The 18,274-nt window shown below is 39.6% G+C and overlaps 1 protein-coding gene across 1 annotated transcript; it reads right to left on the bottom strand.

Annotated features, from left to right (window-relative positions):
* Positions 1-8,471: 8,471 nt before the first annotated feature.
* On the bottom strand, positions 8,472-12,488 carry LOC145127498 (reticulon-like protein B8). The gene is made up of 10 exons (XM_079062686.1): positions 12,308-12,488; positions 11,948-12,128; positions 11,735-11,876; positions 11,569-11,638; positions 10,418-10,434; positions 9,868-10,017; positions 9,722-9,772; positions 9,583-9,653; positions 8,742-8,820; positions 8,472-8,657 (listed from the first exon to the last, which is right to left on the bottom strand). Exons 1-10 carry the CDS (start codon positions 12,486-12,488, stop codon positions 8,472-8,474), a joined length of 1,128 nt encoding a protein of 375 aa, XP_078918812.1.
* Positions 12,489-18,274: the final 5,786 nt, after the last annotated feature.

Here is an 18,274-nt window from a genome sequence, read left to right as displayed (position 1 = left end):
ATCCAACTCAGATATATAGATGCATCACAATAAACCATGAAGTCCTCCATCCCCTCAGGAAGAGCTAACACTGGGGCTTCGCACAGCTTCTGGCAAAGAGTCTCAAATGAGGTCTGCTGCTCGGGACCCCAAGAAAAAGTAACGCCCTTCCGAGTTAACCTGGTGAGGGGGGCGGCAATCTTGGAGAAATCTCTGATGAATCTCCGGTAGTAGCCGGCCAAACCCAGAAAACTCCTGATCTCGGTAGGGGATCTCGGTACCTCCCATCTCATAACTGCCTTAATCTTGGCCGAATCGACCAATATTTCATTCTGGTTAACGAGGTGTCCCAGGAACTGGACCTCTCGTAACCAGAAATCGCACTTGGAGAATTTGGCATAAAGCCTCTCCGATCTCAATACCCCCAGAATCTCTCTCAAACGCTCCTCGTGCTGCTCTCTGGATCTCGAATACACCAAAATAACGTTGATGAACACGATCACCGACCGATCCAACATAGGCCTACACACCCTGTTCATGAGATCCATGAACGTTATCGGTGCGTTGGTGAGTCCGAAAGGCATCACCACGAATTCGTAGTGCCCATATCGAGTTTGGATATCCTCCTCGCGGACTCTCATCTGATGATATTCAGACCTTAAATTGATCTTGGAAAACCAAGATGCACCCTGCAACTGATCGAATAGATCGTCGATCCTCGGAAGTGGATAACAGTTCTTGACCATCAGCTTGTTCAATTCCCGGTAATCAATGCACATCCGGTGTGAACCATCCTTTTTCTTGACAAAAAGGATCGGCGATCCCCACGGCGAGCTACTCGGTTGGATGAACCCCTTCCCCAACAGCTCCTGAAGTTGTAAGGATAACTCCTGCATCTCCGGTGGCGCAAGGCGATAAGGGGCCTTGGCAATAGGCGCCGCTCCCGGAACCAAATCAATCCGAAACTCCACCTGCCTCTCGGGAGGCACACCCAGTAACTCTTCGTGAAAAACATACGGAAACTCACTCACTATCGCAACCTCAGCAATAGAACTCAGTCTCTCAGCAGCAACTCGTGTAGCCATCACATACGCTACAAAACCCCTACAACCCTGTTGTAGACTCTGTCTCGCTCTGGCGGCCGAGAAAAATGTTGACCCAGACCAGGTACCCTCACCAAACTCGACTCTGAAAATCTCTATCGTGCATCCTCGAAAAACATCAGTCGCAAGCACCGCATGCTCATCGGCTATGGAAACTCTCATAGGTTGACTCAACGCCTCTCGTCGGATACTGATGTGACGACTAAATCCTAATGACACGAAGGATCGACTCGCACCAGAGTCAAATAACACCAAGGCAGGTACAGAACTCACTAGAAAAGTACCTATGCATAACACAATATAAGCACAAAATAACTCGAATAAAATAAGTAAAAGAATACATACCGGCCACGACATCAGGTGCTGCGCGGACCTCCTCCGTTGTCAGCTGAAAGGCTGTCCCACGAGCCTTCGGTGCCTCGGCCTTCGCTAGCCGACTCTCTGTAGCTCGCACAGCAGCAGGTGCAGATCCCTACGCTGATCCCTGAAGCAGCTGGGGACACTCGGCCTTCCGATGGCCGGTCTGGTTGCAGTGAAAGCAGACTGCAAATCCCTTGGGGCAATCCCTCGCGATATGCCCCTCTTTGCCACACTTGTAGCAAACACCCGCTCGACACACCCCCTTATGACTCTTGCCGCACTTCCCACAAGTGCGGCCCTTCTGGCCTCCAGATCTCGAATCAGCGGGCTTCGCCCGCTTGGCTGCCGGCTGAGACTATGTCGGCCGCCGATCCCTCCCCTGAGACTCAGCTTCCTCCCTGGCCTGAGTCTCCAGCTGAATCTCTCTCTTTCGGGTATTTGCCCGAAGCTCAGCAAATGACTGATAAGTCGAGTTCGCCACGAACTCGCGGATATCCCTCCTCAATATGCTCAAATATCGGCTCATAAGTGCCTACTCGGTAGACACGTGCTCAGGGCAGAACAACGCCCTCTCATGGAACATCCTCGTAATCACTGTCACTGACTTTGTCCTCTGCTTGAGGGACAGAAACTCCTGGGCCAACCGTTCCCTCTCCACTGGGGGAACATACTCCTTTCAAAACATCATGGTAAATCTCTCCCATGTCACTGCAGTGTGCTCTGCAGAAGTGAAACTGGCTGTCACAAACTGCCACCAGTCCTTCGCCCCCAAGGGAAGCTGGTTCAGCGCGAACCGTACCCTCAAATGTTCTGGACAGGAACAAGTGTAGAAACATCCCTCGATATCAGAGATCCATCTCATCGCAGCAATCGGATCCTAAGTCCCATCAAACTCTGGTGGCTTCGTGTTGCTGAACTCCCGGTGGCCTGGCAGCAGCGACAACTGCAGTGGCTGCAGCAGCGGTGGCCTCGGTAAGAGTAGCATATCTCTCATCAAACGTCTCAATCAGGGCGGTCTTAATAGACCCAAACATCTCCGGTATCTCTGCTCGAATGGTTGCGGCCACCTCCTCGTGGATCATCCTACGAATCTCCTCGTCACTAGTACCATTGGTACCACCGCCTCCTGGTTTGTGGCGCGTACCCACCATGAGGTCTCTGAAATACAACATAAAATCATCAGAGACTCGCTCGAGTATACTCACACTCGATCACTCGCCCCTACTTGCTCCTTAGCATCCTAAGGATTCTTACTTGGGCTGCTTACTGATCCGGTGCTTCCAGTAGTATGGGCCCAATACTACCTTCCACACCGCATCAGCACCCACCCCAAGTCCTCCTCCTAGGATTCCAGGTTGCAATTACTCTATGCCTCTCCAGACACAGGCCACTCTCTAGTAGACCTCTCATAAGCTCCTATCTGCTACCCACTCACACTCAAACAACTCACGGTAGCAGTAACTCCTAGGCTAAAGCATCATAATTCAGGCCACTCTAGTCCTAAGATATGAAATACCTAGCCTACTCACTAGCATGCATAATATCTCATACTCACCTCGTAAATATCTCATAACACATAAAGTAAGGGTATTTTGGGAAATCACCGTTCGGGCGCTGGCTGATTGTACACACTGCTCTTTTTCGCTTTTCTCTTAGAAACTCTTACTTGTTTTTAGAAAAATCATTTTTCTTGAAAATTCTTCTCAAATCCTCAGTTTGAGTCCAGACATACCCGAAGGTGCATCCGAATCCCTCAAACCAAGGCTCAGATACCAACTTGTAACGACGTGATTTTTCAAACAAATTTTCATTTTCAAACACAATAAAACTCAGTTTTATATTCTCAAAATCATAAGTATCTCAAATGTCAACAATTCCACACATATAAAATCAAATCCTAGAATCATATAACAATCTCTCGCCAGTCTGTAAAATCATGTCGGTGCCTTCCTGCGATCGTCAGAACTACCTGAAACACATAACACATAACATTGTAAGCATAAAGCTTAGTGAGTTCCCCAAAATACCACATTCAACATATTAGCCACTCGAGGCTATAACACTGTAAGACCCTCCAGTCTATGTGTCTCAGTGGGACCCTCCAGTCTCACGGTTCGTTGGACCCTCCGGTCCGGTCTGGTTGGGACCCTCCAGTCCCATGGCTCGTTGGACCCTCCGGCCCGGTCTCAGCCTCTCATAATATATCATAATATATATCACACAAATAAAGCACAACTCAAGTAAGCACATAAGACCCTCTGGTCACACATAAATACCACTCAAGGTAAATTATAGTGAGAAGACTCACCTCGTAAGCTAGCTAGTAAAATCTCGTGCTCGAAATCCTCGATCTAGCCTCCGCCTATCACATGGATAATATTTCTAATCAATACTCCCCTCACACTCAATTACACTATTCGTTGATCTCTCTTACACTCTTAGCCCCTTAAATGGGTAAAAGACCATTTTACCCCTCCCTGACTTTTACTACTCATTTGACCAGACCTTACAGTCAACAGAAGTCAAACTCTAGTCAACAGTCCAAAATTGACCAGACTTGTCGAGTGCACTCATGCGACTCGTCGAGTGCACTCGTGTGACTCGTAGAGTCCCATCGTTTCTCAGTAACCTCGGGAAGGTCCAGCTCGTCGAGTTAACCCCTAACTCGTCGAGTTAGAGCGCGATTCAACTCACCGGGACAAACCCTAAGCTACTCGCCTAGTCGGCTAATCAACTCGGCGAGTCTATTAAAACTCACCTTGCATTCAGACGATTTTAAGGCGGAACATTTCCTCAAACTCCAGATCCACATTCTCAGGGCTCAAATATCATGTAAAGTCATAGACTTTACGTCCATGCATGGCATTTTGGGCAAGAAATGCCAAGATCATGCCTTAACAAAGGTTTTTCTCACAAGGACTTCACCAAATCAGAATAAAGCTTGAACCTTTAGATTTTAAGGGTCTTCTTCTGTCCAGATCTGGAGTTCAAGCTTCCTCATGAACCCCAAAGCTTTCAAGTCCCAAAATATACAAAAAGGAGCCCTAATCTCCCAAATATGTCATCTACTTAATCAGAAGGAAAGGTTTGAACTTGATACCTTTAACAGAAGCTCCTGGACGAGTATTAGCAGATCCAATGCCCCTCCTTTACTCCTTGCTTGAAAACTCTCTTCTCCCTTCCACAAATGCACCAAAGATCTCAAAGTTAGCTCTCTCTCTCACTCTATGAGCTCCAAGGTCGTTTAGGGTTTCTCAGCGAAGTGTGACTGCCAAAGGGAGGCTATAAGTTCCTTTATATAGGCCACATGCCTGCTAAATTAGGGTTTCCCTCAACAGTGCTGACTCGGCGATTCGGATCACAGACTCGTCGAGTCCATTCATTAATACACGTCACAAGTCACGACCCTACTCAACGAGTTGAGGCGTCAACTCGTCGAGTCTCTCCAAGATTCTCAAATTAAATAATGAAAATAATATACCTGGAAAACCGGATGTTACATGTTAAGATCAGGTACCCTAGAATTTCATGGTAACTAGGATGAGCATTACCCATGGTAGAGTTTACCTACAACAATAGTTACCATTCGAGCATTAAGATGGCACCTTATAATGCCTTATATGGACAGAAGTGTCGTACGCCGTCTTGTTGGCTTGAGGCTGGAGAAAAGCAGTTTATGGGTCCCAAAATGGTCCATCAAACTGTTGAAAAGCTAAAGGTGATTAGAGAAAGGATGTTAGCAACTCAAGATCGCCAAAAGAGCTATGCTGACAAGAAACGACGACCAATGACTTTCGAAGTTGGAGATTCAGTGTTGCTCAAAGTCTCAATATGGAAGGGACTTATAAAGTTTGGAAAGAGAGGAAAGTTGAGTCCAAGATTTATTAGGCCATTCAAAGTTCTTCATAGGATTGGGAACCAAGCTTACAAGCTGGAATTAATAAAATAACCGGACGGTATTCATAGTACTTTCCATGTGTGTTATTTAAGGAAGTTCACAGAAGAAATTCTCAATATAATTCCAAATTTGGAGTTAAGGGTTGATGAATATAAGAGGTAAATCGAAGAGCCCGAAGCAATTATCGACCGTAAGACAAAGAAGTTGTGACGCAGGATGGTCGAATTAGTGCTAGTGCGATGGAAACAGTCGAATGGGTTGAACCTCACCAGGGAGACAGAAAGTGACGTGATGAGTCGATATCCACATATGTTTACTGATGCATGATTCCGAGACGGAATCATCCTAAGTGGGAGAGAATTGTAACGCTCGCGTTTTTCGCTAAGCATTAATAAGATGATGTAATAGTTAGGGTCAACAACTGTAACCGATTTGATGTAATAAAGAAGAATTATGTGAATATTATGTGTTTCATAATTATTATAATATAATAAAAAAGAAAAATCTTCTGAATCACCCGTAAATCGTAAAATAAGTGCGCTAGAACACACACACACACACACACACACACACACACACATATATATATATATATATATATATATATATATATATATATATATATATATATATATATATATATATATAAGTATACATCGTCCCGATCCCAAAAATATAAATCTCGTAGAAATCCGACTCCATATGAATTAGATATTATTTTTATAAAATATAAAAGTCAGTCGCACACAAGGAATTTGTGACGTAAAAAGTTACGAAGAAAATGATTGACTTTAAGCTAAAGTCACCAAATAGAAAATGGTAGTACAATTTAAAATAGGAATTTTGAGAAAAAAAATGCCAAAAACGGAGTCCGCACGAGAGAGTTATGGTTTTGGCAAAATAATTTAATTTTATAAAAATATGGATGGAAAATAAAATCAAAATTAGTCGACGGAGTCTAAACGAAAGTTGTAGATCTCGTCGATAGCTACGCGTGGATATAAATAACGTCATAAACAAAGTTTGCATGAACAAGTTATAATTTATAATAGCATATTTACGTATTATAATAAAGTATAAATCATAAATATGTATACATATTTATATATCATTAGAAAGGTATCGACGATACGATCATTATAAGACTAATATTGAATACTTTCGACTTTAGTTTAGTACAAATATCTTTAAATATATTTTAAATAGTACTATAAAGAGGCGTTTGGTCATTTAAATAACTAAAAGGTCGTTTAAGTAACTATAAAGGGTAGTTTTTGAAAATTCAATTCCGATAAATATAAGGCTCTAGACTCTCATATTTCTTGCATCATTCTCTTGATTCAAGAGTCTTTTTCTTCTTATTCCTGAGCATTTCGGTCCCTCATGATACAACTTCTTTGTCTGTAGTTTTAGTATAGAAATGTGAGCACTGAAGCGCTAAAAGAATCTTTTTAGAAAAAAGATTCAACAACGAAGTTCTGCCTGCGCAAAATCCAGTTTCTCACTAAACCACCTGTAAGTAGAGTTATGTGTATCGTGCTTTAAGTATAACTTATGTTTAAATTCATTATCGCAATTATAAACCTATAAACAAGATGTTTCGGTAATTTCAAGTCGTTATACTGATTGATCTACTTACGGGAGAGGTGTTTAGAATGGTCATGTTGGATTTCAAAAAAACTATACGCCGAAATGATACTGCCTCCCAACTGTCCTACTTGGTTGATCCTTACTTGATAGATCTTGAAGTTGTCTTTGAATTAATGATGAATCTAGACTAATAATTAGTCACAATAAATATTAGACTAAGACTTAGTGATAATAATACTAGATTACGTCAAAGGAAAAGACAATTGCTAGAAGCGAATGCATATTTACTTTCATCTTACACATAGATATGAAGTATTTAATATAAATTTCATGCTATATGTGCCTACTATCTGTGTTTCTGATATCTATGTTGGATGAACAATTTATACATGTTTTACTTGATTGAAACTGTATATGTATTTTATACCTATAATTATGTTGGGTACAGATGGGTAGATGAAAGATGATATAGATGATGAAAGATGAAAAATGAGATAAATGATAAGAGGACTTGACTTTAAAGATGATCCAGTCGTCTAGCGGAGTGTAGATGGTGACCACGAACTATTCTAGACAGTCGAGTGGAACGCAGGCAGCCTCGCAACCTGTACGTGTTTTTGAACTAATTGTTCAGCAGGTGTACTCCATCCCCTCCATGGTTTCCTTACTGACATATATTGCTAAGGAAACCCCTAAACATTATTTTTTATCCCAAAGATAATCCTTAGGATATGTCCCTTTCACTACTAGAAAAACAGCCTTTTACGACGCGCAATGTGTGTCGTAAAACGCTCAGACGACGCGCAAATGCGTGTCAAGGAAGGCCTTGTCATAACGAGAGACGACACGCTTTTGCGCGTCGTCTATTTACGACGCGCAATTACGACACACATTGCGTATCAAGGAAGGCCCTATCATAAAGGAAGATGACACGCATTTGCGTGTCGTAACCTTACGACGCGCATTTACGACTCGCATTGCGTATCATTAAAGCCTCTGTCAAGAAAGGCCATGTCATAAATGAAGATGACACACATTTTTGCGTATCATAATTTTAAATGTTTAAAAAAATATTATTTATAGATTTACTAATTTTCAAATTAAATTTGTATTTAATATCTCATAATAGAAAATAAAATATCATATAAAAAAAATACAATCCATTGCATAAAATTTAATGTCATACAAATAATTGTTACATGGAAAGATAAAACAAATCAATAGAAGTTGCAACAAAAATTTACAAACTAATTAGATACAAGAAATATAAAAAAAATATACCCTCAAATGCTTTTCAAAGTCTAATCTCCATGTCAGCTCTTCAACTCACTTCTCCAGTTTGTATAGATGAGATATTGATAGAATTATAGGACATTACTTGCTTGCCACATGTGGAGGGAAAACCCTACTCACTTGCCTTCTGATTCATTGACCTTATGAGGAACACAAGTAAGACAAAACAGCAACCTTCAAGGATTTCAAAAAGAGGAGGAATCAGACAAAAAGAGGGGGAATCAGACAGTATGTGTGACACTTTGCATTCACATATCACATAACAATACTTTTGTATCAACTCTTTGAAACCCACATAACATGCATATTCCAGTTTCCCAAGGTATTTTGGGTATTTCAGTTAGAGTTAAAAGTTTTACAAGCTCCTTATCTATTTCTTCAATATGATTTATGTTTATGCAAAGTTCATGAAACTTCCTAAACATAGTCGCTACCTGCATTAACAATAACCTTCCAATCTAAATCTTTTAACAGAATGAAAATAAAATAAAATAAGAAAGTATGAAATTAAAACGAACCTCATTTTCATATAGCAATTTGAAGTCTCTGGACATTTCATTAGCCAACTTAATCACATTAGGCACATGCATGTAAATCCTAAAAAATTTAATCTATATCTGCAAATAATAATAATAATAATAATAAACATTAAATATAAATGATCTTGTCCATAAAAAAACAAAAAACTGATAAAGAAAAAGATTAAGAAAGGTTCATGTGAACCACCATATGTCCCAGGAAGGCATGAACCAATCTCAAATTACAGGTCCTTATATCAAAGGGACGCCTAGACACAGATCCAAAAACAAATTTTAAATTAGTAACATTTGAACTAAAGGTCCTCCCAACAAGATTAGAAAAAAAACATACTAGAATTTTAAAATTCTGTCTTTCCAATTTATACAGAATAGAGAGGGATCAAAATCGAAATACACAAATTGAATAGGAATCAGAACCAAATTTGGGTTTTTTACCGTTGCAATAGACATAGGATATTGGTGCGTGAATCGTGATTGACTAGTTACTTAAAGGTCGCCATTACCAACCAAAATTTTTTTAATCGTTGGGACTCGTCTCCAGGTTGTCATACTTGGTCAGACCCCCTGTTTTTACTTCTTACAAGTCATTACACAACAATTTTTTTTCATTAATTGTCTCCGTGTATACACTTAAATCCAGGAAAAACCTTCCCAAAATACCCTTACTGTCCACTCGTTATTATTCAAATAGTGGGAATTCTTTCTGGTCATTACCCAAAAACTTAAGATCTGAAAAGAGAAGAAATTATTCAAGATACCCTTTCTTTCGTATATAGCAGAATGTGTCAGTCATACATGGTTAGAAACTCAGACTACCTACCAGCTAAAATCTCCAGGGGTAACTTGGTCAGTTAAAATATATACAACTTCTAGTTCCTTCAATCTTCCACCCTATTTTATAAACAAGTTTTGTTAATTTCATTTTAACAAGATTTTTTCTTTTCTTTTAAAAAACAAACATAGCAGCCAAGATGCACAGCATGTTTTACTATAGCAAGTGCCCAATTCACCTGATTATATCAAAAACCACACAAATCAACACCTGAAATACATTTCATAACATTACATTACAAAATAACTATTCAAAAATGTAGTAGGTACCTACCTTATCAGTTCCAAGAAAAATGGCAACCACATGGGTGACTTGTTCTTCTATTTGATTGGTGCACAGTGCACACAACACCAAAGTGTTAAGTTGTCTGCCCCTGCCACAACGGATGCAAGTGAGGATTGGCTTCACCCACAAGGAACAAATCTATATTCATTCCACACCAAATGGATCACAAGTGTTTATCGCCAATAAAGATGCCAAAGTCTCGTCCTTTGGTCTTTCAACATGATCAATCTCAAGCTGGGAAGGCCCCGGAAGTCCAAACTGTCCCCTACTACATGGACAATATATGAAAGAAAGTGTCCCTATCTTTTGTTCCACAACACATATCAAGAATCGGCTAGATTTCACCTTCCAGATTGGTTCCTGCAACCAGATATAAAGTTGCTTAGCTGTACACATTCTTCAGTGGAGTTAAGGCAACATATACAGTGTATGATGGGCAATTAGATGGAGTTTCACATACATAATAACATATATTACTATATTACCCTTTCTAAACTAATGTTGGTAATAAATGAAATAACATATATTACTATATTACCCTTTGTAAACCCATTGCTGTAGTTTCACATACATAATAACATAATCATATGCAAACCAATAAATGAATTTGTATTTCATATTATTATTTAGATTAAATGTCTTACTATCGGCAATGCAAGTGAGTTGTGGTCTATCTTAGAATCTGGTTGGCAGTTTGTATATCCCTAAAGATGCAGCAAGCAATCCATCCACTATCACGTATGTTGCAACCAATTTTATATTAAAAAATCAGACTCAAAACAAGAAATAATTAGATATTTTGAATATTATAATAATTACCTGCATATCAGAAGGGACTGGTTGATTCCAAAGGGAATCAAAAGCAGGAATAAACCACAGTTACTTCAAATCTGTATGCAGAGCCGAATGGTTCATTGGAAAAAATCCACAGAAAAATCCTAACAGTAGCTTTATCCACTTTGTTCCTTGACTGCCCCTTGGTCTTTAATGTTATGCTCACTGCTTCTTGTTTCTACAATACCTAAAAACTTAAGCATGAATTAGAAGAAAGTGGGACTTTAAAGATTTTTATCTCCTGCATCTGTCATAACATATTTGTTGCTGATATTAACATCAAATAACAAATTGATTTGTTTATTTAATTAAATTAATTTGATTCATTATTACTACATTGTTAATGAATGTGGTATTGTGACATGTGGGTTAAACAACAAAGGTCACAACATAGGACGACATGATTATATTTGGATAGAAGATATGAAATTGATTGAGTAGCATCACCTGGGCCTCTAGAGCCTACTTTTACAACATCAAATTGTGAACCAAGAACCGATTTGAATCAGAGTCAATCTTCTTATCTAATCTATTCATTCAACTATTTAGTATTAGAATGTTTGCTATATAGTATAAGACATGACGACATGACATGACATGCATTTTATAATATGTTTGATATGTATTAGACTAGTGTAGGTGTCCATATCAAAAAAACGTCGTGGGATAGGACTCGGACAGTGAGTCACTCCTGATCTCCTATTTATTCAAAAGACATAAATGCCCTCGTAATCCTTATAAAACAAAAATATACTTAGAAAGCCTATCTAATCCCATCCAATCCTGTCCAACCTATTACATTAAAGTCCTATGTAACAAAACGCAGCCTTAAGGATGTGAAAGCAATTAACTCACATATGTATACAAGGGTCAAAAACTCAAACCAGCCACCAATGATAGAGACAATCCATAAGGTAAAAATGACCTGCATGCCCACAAGTTGTTTTTGTAGTTAAAAGTAGCATAAAATTCATCCATGTTAATGATAAGGAACCTCAAAAGTGGGTAGGTAGATACATACACTCATAAATCTCTTTAGATCCTTCCCTGTAGTCATTTGCCTCAAGTATAAGCACCCCTGATTGATCTGATCTTTCAGCAAGAGAGCAACACAATCACACAGTTCTTGTGACAATCTAATGTCAGGGAAGTTTGGAGGAGACCTATTAAAAGAAAAAGCATTCATATATTCATGTACAAGATTTTTGTACTTGATTATAAAATAGCCACTCACTTGTTAACGATGGAAGAAAAATTAGACCACAAGAACAATATCGCAAGAGCAAGTATTAGAAAGTGACACAAAAATGGAACAAGATGATAGCCTATCCTCTCAAAGAGAAGCCATATGACAGTTGCAGAGACCTGAATGGCACCAGACATTTGCTTTTGTCGCCAGAGTAAAATATCAGCAGCTGAAAATAGAGACTTAAGCCGATCAAGATATCTGAAATTCTGAATTGAGTCCATTACATATTTTCATGATTTATATCAAGAAATACGTATGTCATATGTAAAAGAAATTCCATTGTCATCGACAACAGATTAAAGATATGATTTGATCTAAAACTAAAATAAGATTGAGGAGATTTACTTTTTCCAGAACCGAGAGCAGCGTGCAGAGGTTTCCGGCGACCAAAGAGGTGGCGCCTTCCGGAACCAGATTTTGTCTCCTCCTCATCCAAATTAAGCTTGCGCTTTTGTTCCACCGGCAATTCTTCAAATCTATTCTCCGTCGCCGCCACTATCTTGTCTTCAACGGCCGGATCTACCATATTTTCCTATATTATAAATAAAATCACGATCATCGTAACATATTGCAAAATTTTGAATTATGAAAGAAAAAATTTCACAGATTGTGCGTACTCTATCTTCAATGAGTCGCCAAAGAGAAACCAGAAATCGCATATCTTTATAATTCTACACGAGTGATGGGCCTATGTACACGTGAAGACACTGGTGAGGGATGGATTGACGCATCCTGCCCTAAGTTGGAATCACTTGGATGGATTAACAATTGGGGCATAATAATTTGATTTATTACCGATAGGATCTTTGAGTAGGTGAACTGTGAAGAAAGCTATGGGGGCTAGGTTTCCTTTACGATTCTAGGGTTTAATGAATTGTGTTAATCGAAAGAGATTTTTGTTGAAATCGGACCTAGGGCTTGTAAGTACAACAAACAATCACGAGAAACCTTCATCGTCGGCGAGGTGGGTGATGGAAGAGAGATTATCGATGGAAGAGAAAGTGGAGATGGAAGTGAACGAGAGATGGAGACGGAACCAGAGCTAAATCGCCATGGCGGGTTTTCAACTTTTCTAATTTTTTTGGGAATTCCTTTTCCCGCTACTAAAGACGAAGATGTGCGTGTTTCATTAAAAAAAATATAAAACGACATGATTTCACGACGCGCTTTTTATGATAGGTGCCCTCCGTGTTTTTTTTGTAACACTAATTTTAGGGCACGCAAAAATGCGCGTCCTAAATCCTTCACATTTTGGGAGATCTAACACTATTTTTAGGGCACACACTTTTGCGTATTGTAATACAACGTGTGTCATGGTTTGCGCGTCATTAAAGGGTATTTTTCTAGTAGTGAATTTAATGATATGATTTAGGGATAAAAAGTGAGGATAACGGGAATGGGAAATCGAGTTGAATGATTTGATGAAAATAAAGAATTTAATTATTGTGGGTTGAAAACCCTATGTGCTCACCAGGCTCCCACGCCTGACCCACTCAGTTTCTTGTATTATAGGTAGTGGCATAAGAGCACAGCTGTAATGATTATATGAGATATTTATGGATTATAGGCCAGTAGAATAATAGATTATTGTAACGCCTATATTACTTCCATTTATGCTTATGTAATGTATTGACGATGACATCCCAATGTTTTTAATATAATTAAAATACATTTCTTGTAAATGACTTTATAATATCTTTATCATATTTTGGGAACAAATTCTGCAATATTATTATTCAAAATGATACTTTGAATTTAAATAAAGCATAAACAAATTGACCTTTTTTTGCCGTGAAATTGGGGATGTCACACAGAGCGGAGATACCATTCACAAGGAATGACCCTAAAAGCAAAACACATATATAACCAGGAAAATCAAAATCAGTAAAGGTTTAAGGAGAAGATATATACCCGTCACCACATCTGGTGTCGCACGACCCTCCTCGGGTGTCATCTGAAATGCCTTGCTCCTCACAACAGGAGCCTCCGCCTTGCCTTGGCGGCAATCAATGATCCTCAAGTTTTCCGGAGCGGGCGCTGCAACTGGTCCTCCTGCTGCTAAACTTGGGCAGTTGGCCTTCTTAAGGCCCCTCTAATTACAATGGAAGCAAATCATATAAGATACATGGGCGGTGGTGGTGGCAATACAATCCCTGTTGAAGTGACCCGCCCCACCGCATTTGAAGCAGACAAAACTACCCACCCTGGAAGCCCCATCGTGTATCTTGTCACACTTGCCGCAGCGGCCCCGGCCTTGCTGGCCCCTCGATCTCGAGTCAAAAAACTTAAGCCTCTTTCCCGAACCCTCAAAACTCTAAACCTGATCCGGCTTCCTCTTCTTCTCCATCTCCAGGTCAATCTCCCTCTCTTTGGCTTGCGTCACCATTTCATCCAGTGTCTTACAACTGGATCATCTCCCAAACTTTCTGATATCGCCGCTCAACATATCGTGGTATCTCGCCTTCTTCATATCCTCATCCGCCACATACTACGGAACCACTAACGCCCTCTCTCAGAATATAGCAGTGATCTCCACCACAGTCTCACCGGTCTGGCGAAGGTACTGAAACACCCTTGCCAACTGTTGTACCTTTATCACCGATGCAAACTCAGCTTGAAACCTCGTCTCAAAATCCTCCCACGTCATCGACTCAACCGCCTCGCCTCCCAAGGCACGACCAACCTCCTCCCACCAGTCTCGAGCTCTATCTTTCAAAAGACAGGATGGAAGTCTAACCTTGTCCCCCTCGGGGCAGCGGCTAGTATTGAAGGCATTTGTGACATCCGCTAACCAACTCCTGCTCACAATTGGTTTTTTCTTCCGAAAGAACTCTACAGCCCCACATGCCCAAAACTCACAGAAAGTCAAAGTGCGAGCTCCCATCATCGCCACCATCTCATAATAAAAAGTGCCCAAGAGCTCATCCAGAATCTCAATGATACCCTCCTTGATCTTACCGAAGATCACAGGAGTCTGCTCAATAATACTACGGGTAATCTCTGATGAAATGAATTCTTGCATCTGATTGTCCATAAACCGGACCCCGGAGCTCGAACCCGAACCATCACCGGCACTAGAACTAGTATCGGCCCCCATATCTCCACCATAACTACCTTGAGTGACCAACATACTGAAAATAAACCATGCAAACCATCAGAATGTACTCCAAGAATCCCACATTCTACAAGCTCCCCGACATCATCGTGACTTTCCTTGACTCGAGTATGGATCCTCTGCTTCCAGTAGTACGGTCCCAATGCTACCTTCCACATCTATTCGTACTTTCCTCAAGGATTGCCCTGAATCCCCAAGCTACTTCCTTATAAATCCAGAAAATCTCTAGCAATCAAAGTTCACCGCACTGAATCACCTCCTAGGTTTTCCTAGGACTACCATCACACCACTCTGCACCATCAGTTGCAGAAGGAACTCTCTCTAACACCATCTAACTAGCTTAAAAACACAATTACATATCACCGACACCAGATAATGCTTTGACATAAAGGTCTCACATTACAACGGTCGGACTCAAACAAAAGCAACGCAATAGGGTTAAACCTAACCTTCTAAAATTATCGAATGTTAGTAATATGTAACTTAATGCATTCACTTACTAGTTAGCCCTATTAATGGGAATTCCTAAAAGCATAAAGCAAGAAACATTCGAGCATTGAGTAATCTGAATCAAAGCATAAACCAAACAGACCATCCTATCAACTGACTGATCCAATACTAGCATGCAAGTGTACAAGCTCATATAGTAGCCATATAAAGGCATCTCTCCTAACATCTACCATGCAATCTTGAGCAGATTCTTAACCCTAATCTAGCATGTGATTCACAATTTCACTATTCAAAGAATACCACATAGAACATATATGGGTATTTTGGGAAAACTTACTAGAACTCGGTCGGTTGCATGCATCACACCCCTTTCTTTTATTAGAAAAACCTTTAATAAAACATTTCTTTTTATAAAAAATCCACCAAGCCCTCAGTTTGATTTCAGACACACCCGAGAGTATGCCTGAATCCCTCAAACCAAGGCTCCGATACCAACTTGTAACATCCCAAAAATTATAACCAAAAATTTTGTTTTAATATTAAATAAAACATCAACCAAACATGTTTATCAAAACCATAAGGAAATCATAGTGTATCAATAATTATCCAAAATACATCAGAGTCAAGTAATGAGGAAAATCATAGTGTGTACGATGCGATCATCCCGAGCCCTTCCCCTTCGAACCAAAAGTACCTAAAACATAAATAAAAAACGATAAGCACAAAGCATAATGAGTTCCCCTAAAATACCCCATACCGTACATACAATGGGCCTTGCATGTCATACATTGGGCCCGTCGGTACGGATCTTTCAATAACATGACATGGGCCCCGCCCAACACTCTCATCAGTCCTCGCCTGGCATCGAGCCCACCGCTTCCTTGACTGGTGGATGGTCGTTAGCCGAACGGGTAGGACAAGGACTATAATTCTCCTTTCATTAAAAGTATTAATGATAAATACTAAGTAACTAAACTCTTATTAATACCCAATCTTAGTTACTTAGGAAAATGTGAATTTGGTGCTAACCCATGAAATTACACTTTGCACTTTGCTTAAGTCGTTAGTGGAGCATGTGTGATTAACCGGTATACTAACCTGGACTTAACAAGGTAGGCAAAGGGTAACTTAATATTTATCATAGTATCGGTGGAGCGTGTGTGGTTAACCGGCACACTGATTAAGGGGTAAATATTAAGGGTACCAAGTATATTTGCATGGTTATTCACACCTTGTTTTGTGATCCTCGGCATCCCAGTCACAAAACCTGAAGGGCACACTCGAGATTGAAACATGCCTTTGAACAGTTCAATGAATCTCAAAGATCTAGGACTTTCAAATCCAATTAAAACCTAATAAATTATTTCATTTTTCATGGTGGAAATTGGTGAATCGTCATTCACCTACCTTCAAATATTTTATAGCTTGGATTACGGCATCCCTCTTCTAAGTTATAAAATATTTTGTTGGGTCCTAGCCTTAATATTTCATATTGGGTGTCATATTAAGGACTTTAAATCAACTATCTTGAATATCTCCCAAAAAGATTTCTGGTCTAGACATTTATGATCTTCCCAAATCTCTTGAAACAAGCTTTCCTAAATGAAGATGATGTCCCATGGATATCATACTTCTTTCACCTCCTCCAATTATTCTCCCTAACCCACAAGTTCCTAAAAAGTTTAAGGTCACTCAAGCCCTATTGGCAAGGCAAGGTCTAGGTGTGATCACATCTTGGAGATGTAGTCACATATTGACAAGTCGGGAGAGTTGGGTGTCAAAGTCTTGAGAAAGTTGGTAGCTCAACTACTTTCTAAGTCACATAGTGAGTTCTTTTGGGAATCCTATGAAACAGACTAAGACAAGACCCTTAATGATCTTATCTATTTGCTAAGATCAACTTCCTAAAACGCTATGGACATTGACAATGATGACATTGGATATCCAGTAAAACTCTCTCTTCCCAATGGAAAGGGATCGGCCATAGTCAACTCGGTTGACCCAATGGTAAAGAGAGAGGCGAAGTCTGAGATAGTCCCATTATCAAGGGTCCATAGGTAACTATTGCCAAAGGAAGGGGCATTGGTTACGAAGCTGCCAAATTTACCTAAGGATGTTAAAGTCAATAAGTTTGGCTCTACTTCAGGTAAAGTCCATTGTCTAACTCTATTAAGTACATGCTGATTCTGATCGCGAAGATGGATTTCAATCGCATGGTTCGGTGATCAGAATTTTGGGCTATTACTTAAGAGTTATGATATTTATATTGCTTAGGAATAGATAACAACAAGGTTTTCATATGGATTGTAAGGATAAGTTTTTCCGCAAAGTTTTAAAATAAAAGAAAAAGGTTTTGATTTTATTTATCCTTAAATGGCATTTGTGAAAAGTTGTTGCTAATAAGATTCCATTAATAGCAATATTGGAAAAATGGATTTGATTCTTTCGGTTGTGGTAGTGTCGAATATTACCAAATAAGGAAAGATTCTCATCACCCAAGGTTCAATTGGACCGAAACTTAGAATCATGCAAGTTGTATAGTATGATGAATGAGAACTTTCAGCTTGGAAAATTAAGACTAATTCCTTATCTGAATAAGGGAAGGACTAAAGGGATCGAGTACACATTCTTGTGCTCTGGTCATGTCCACCACAAAGCTCGTTAAGACTATTTGATTTACTAAAGTTTAGTAAATATGGTTATACTTACAAGTTTAAGTATAATTCTGAAACATTGGAAAAGTCTCA

The sequence above is a fragment of the Lactuca virosa genome, chromosome 7, assembly GCF_052849685.1.
Source record: "Lactuca virosa cultivar CGN04683 chromosome 7, Lactuca_virosa_CGN04683_v6, whole genome shotgun sequence".
Classification (NCBI taxonomy): domain Eukaryota; kingdom Viridiplantae; phylum Streptophyta; class Magnoliopsida; order Asterales; family Asteraceae; genus Lactuca; species Lactuca virosa.
This window is presented reverse-complemented; position numbering and strand designations above follow the sequence as displayed.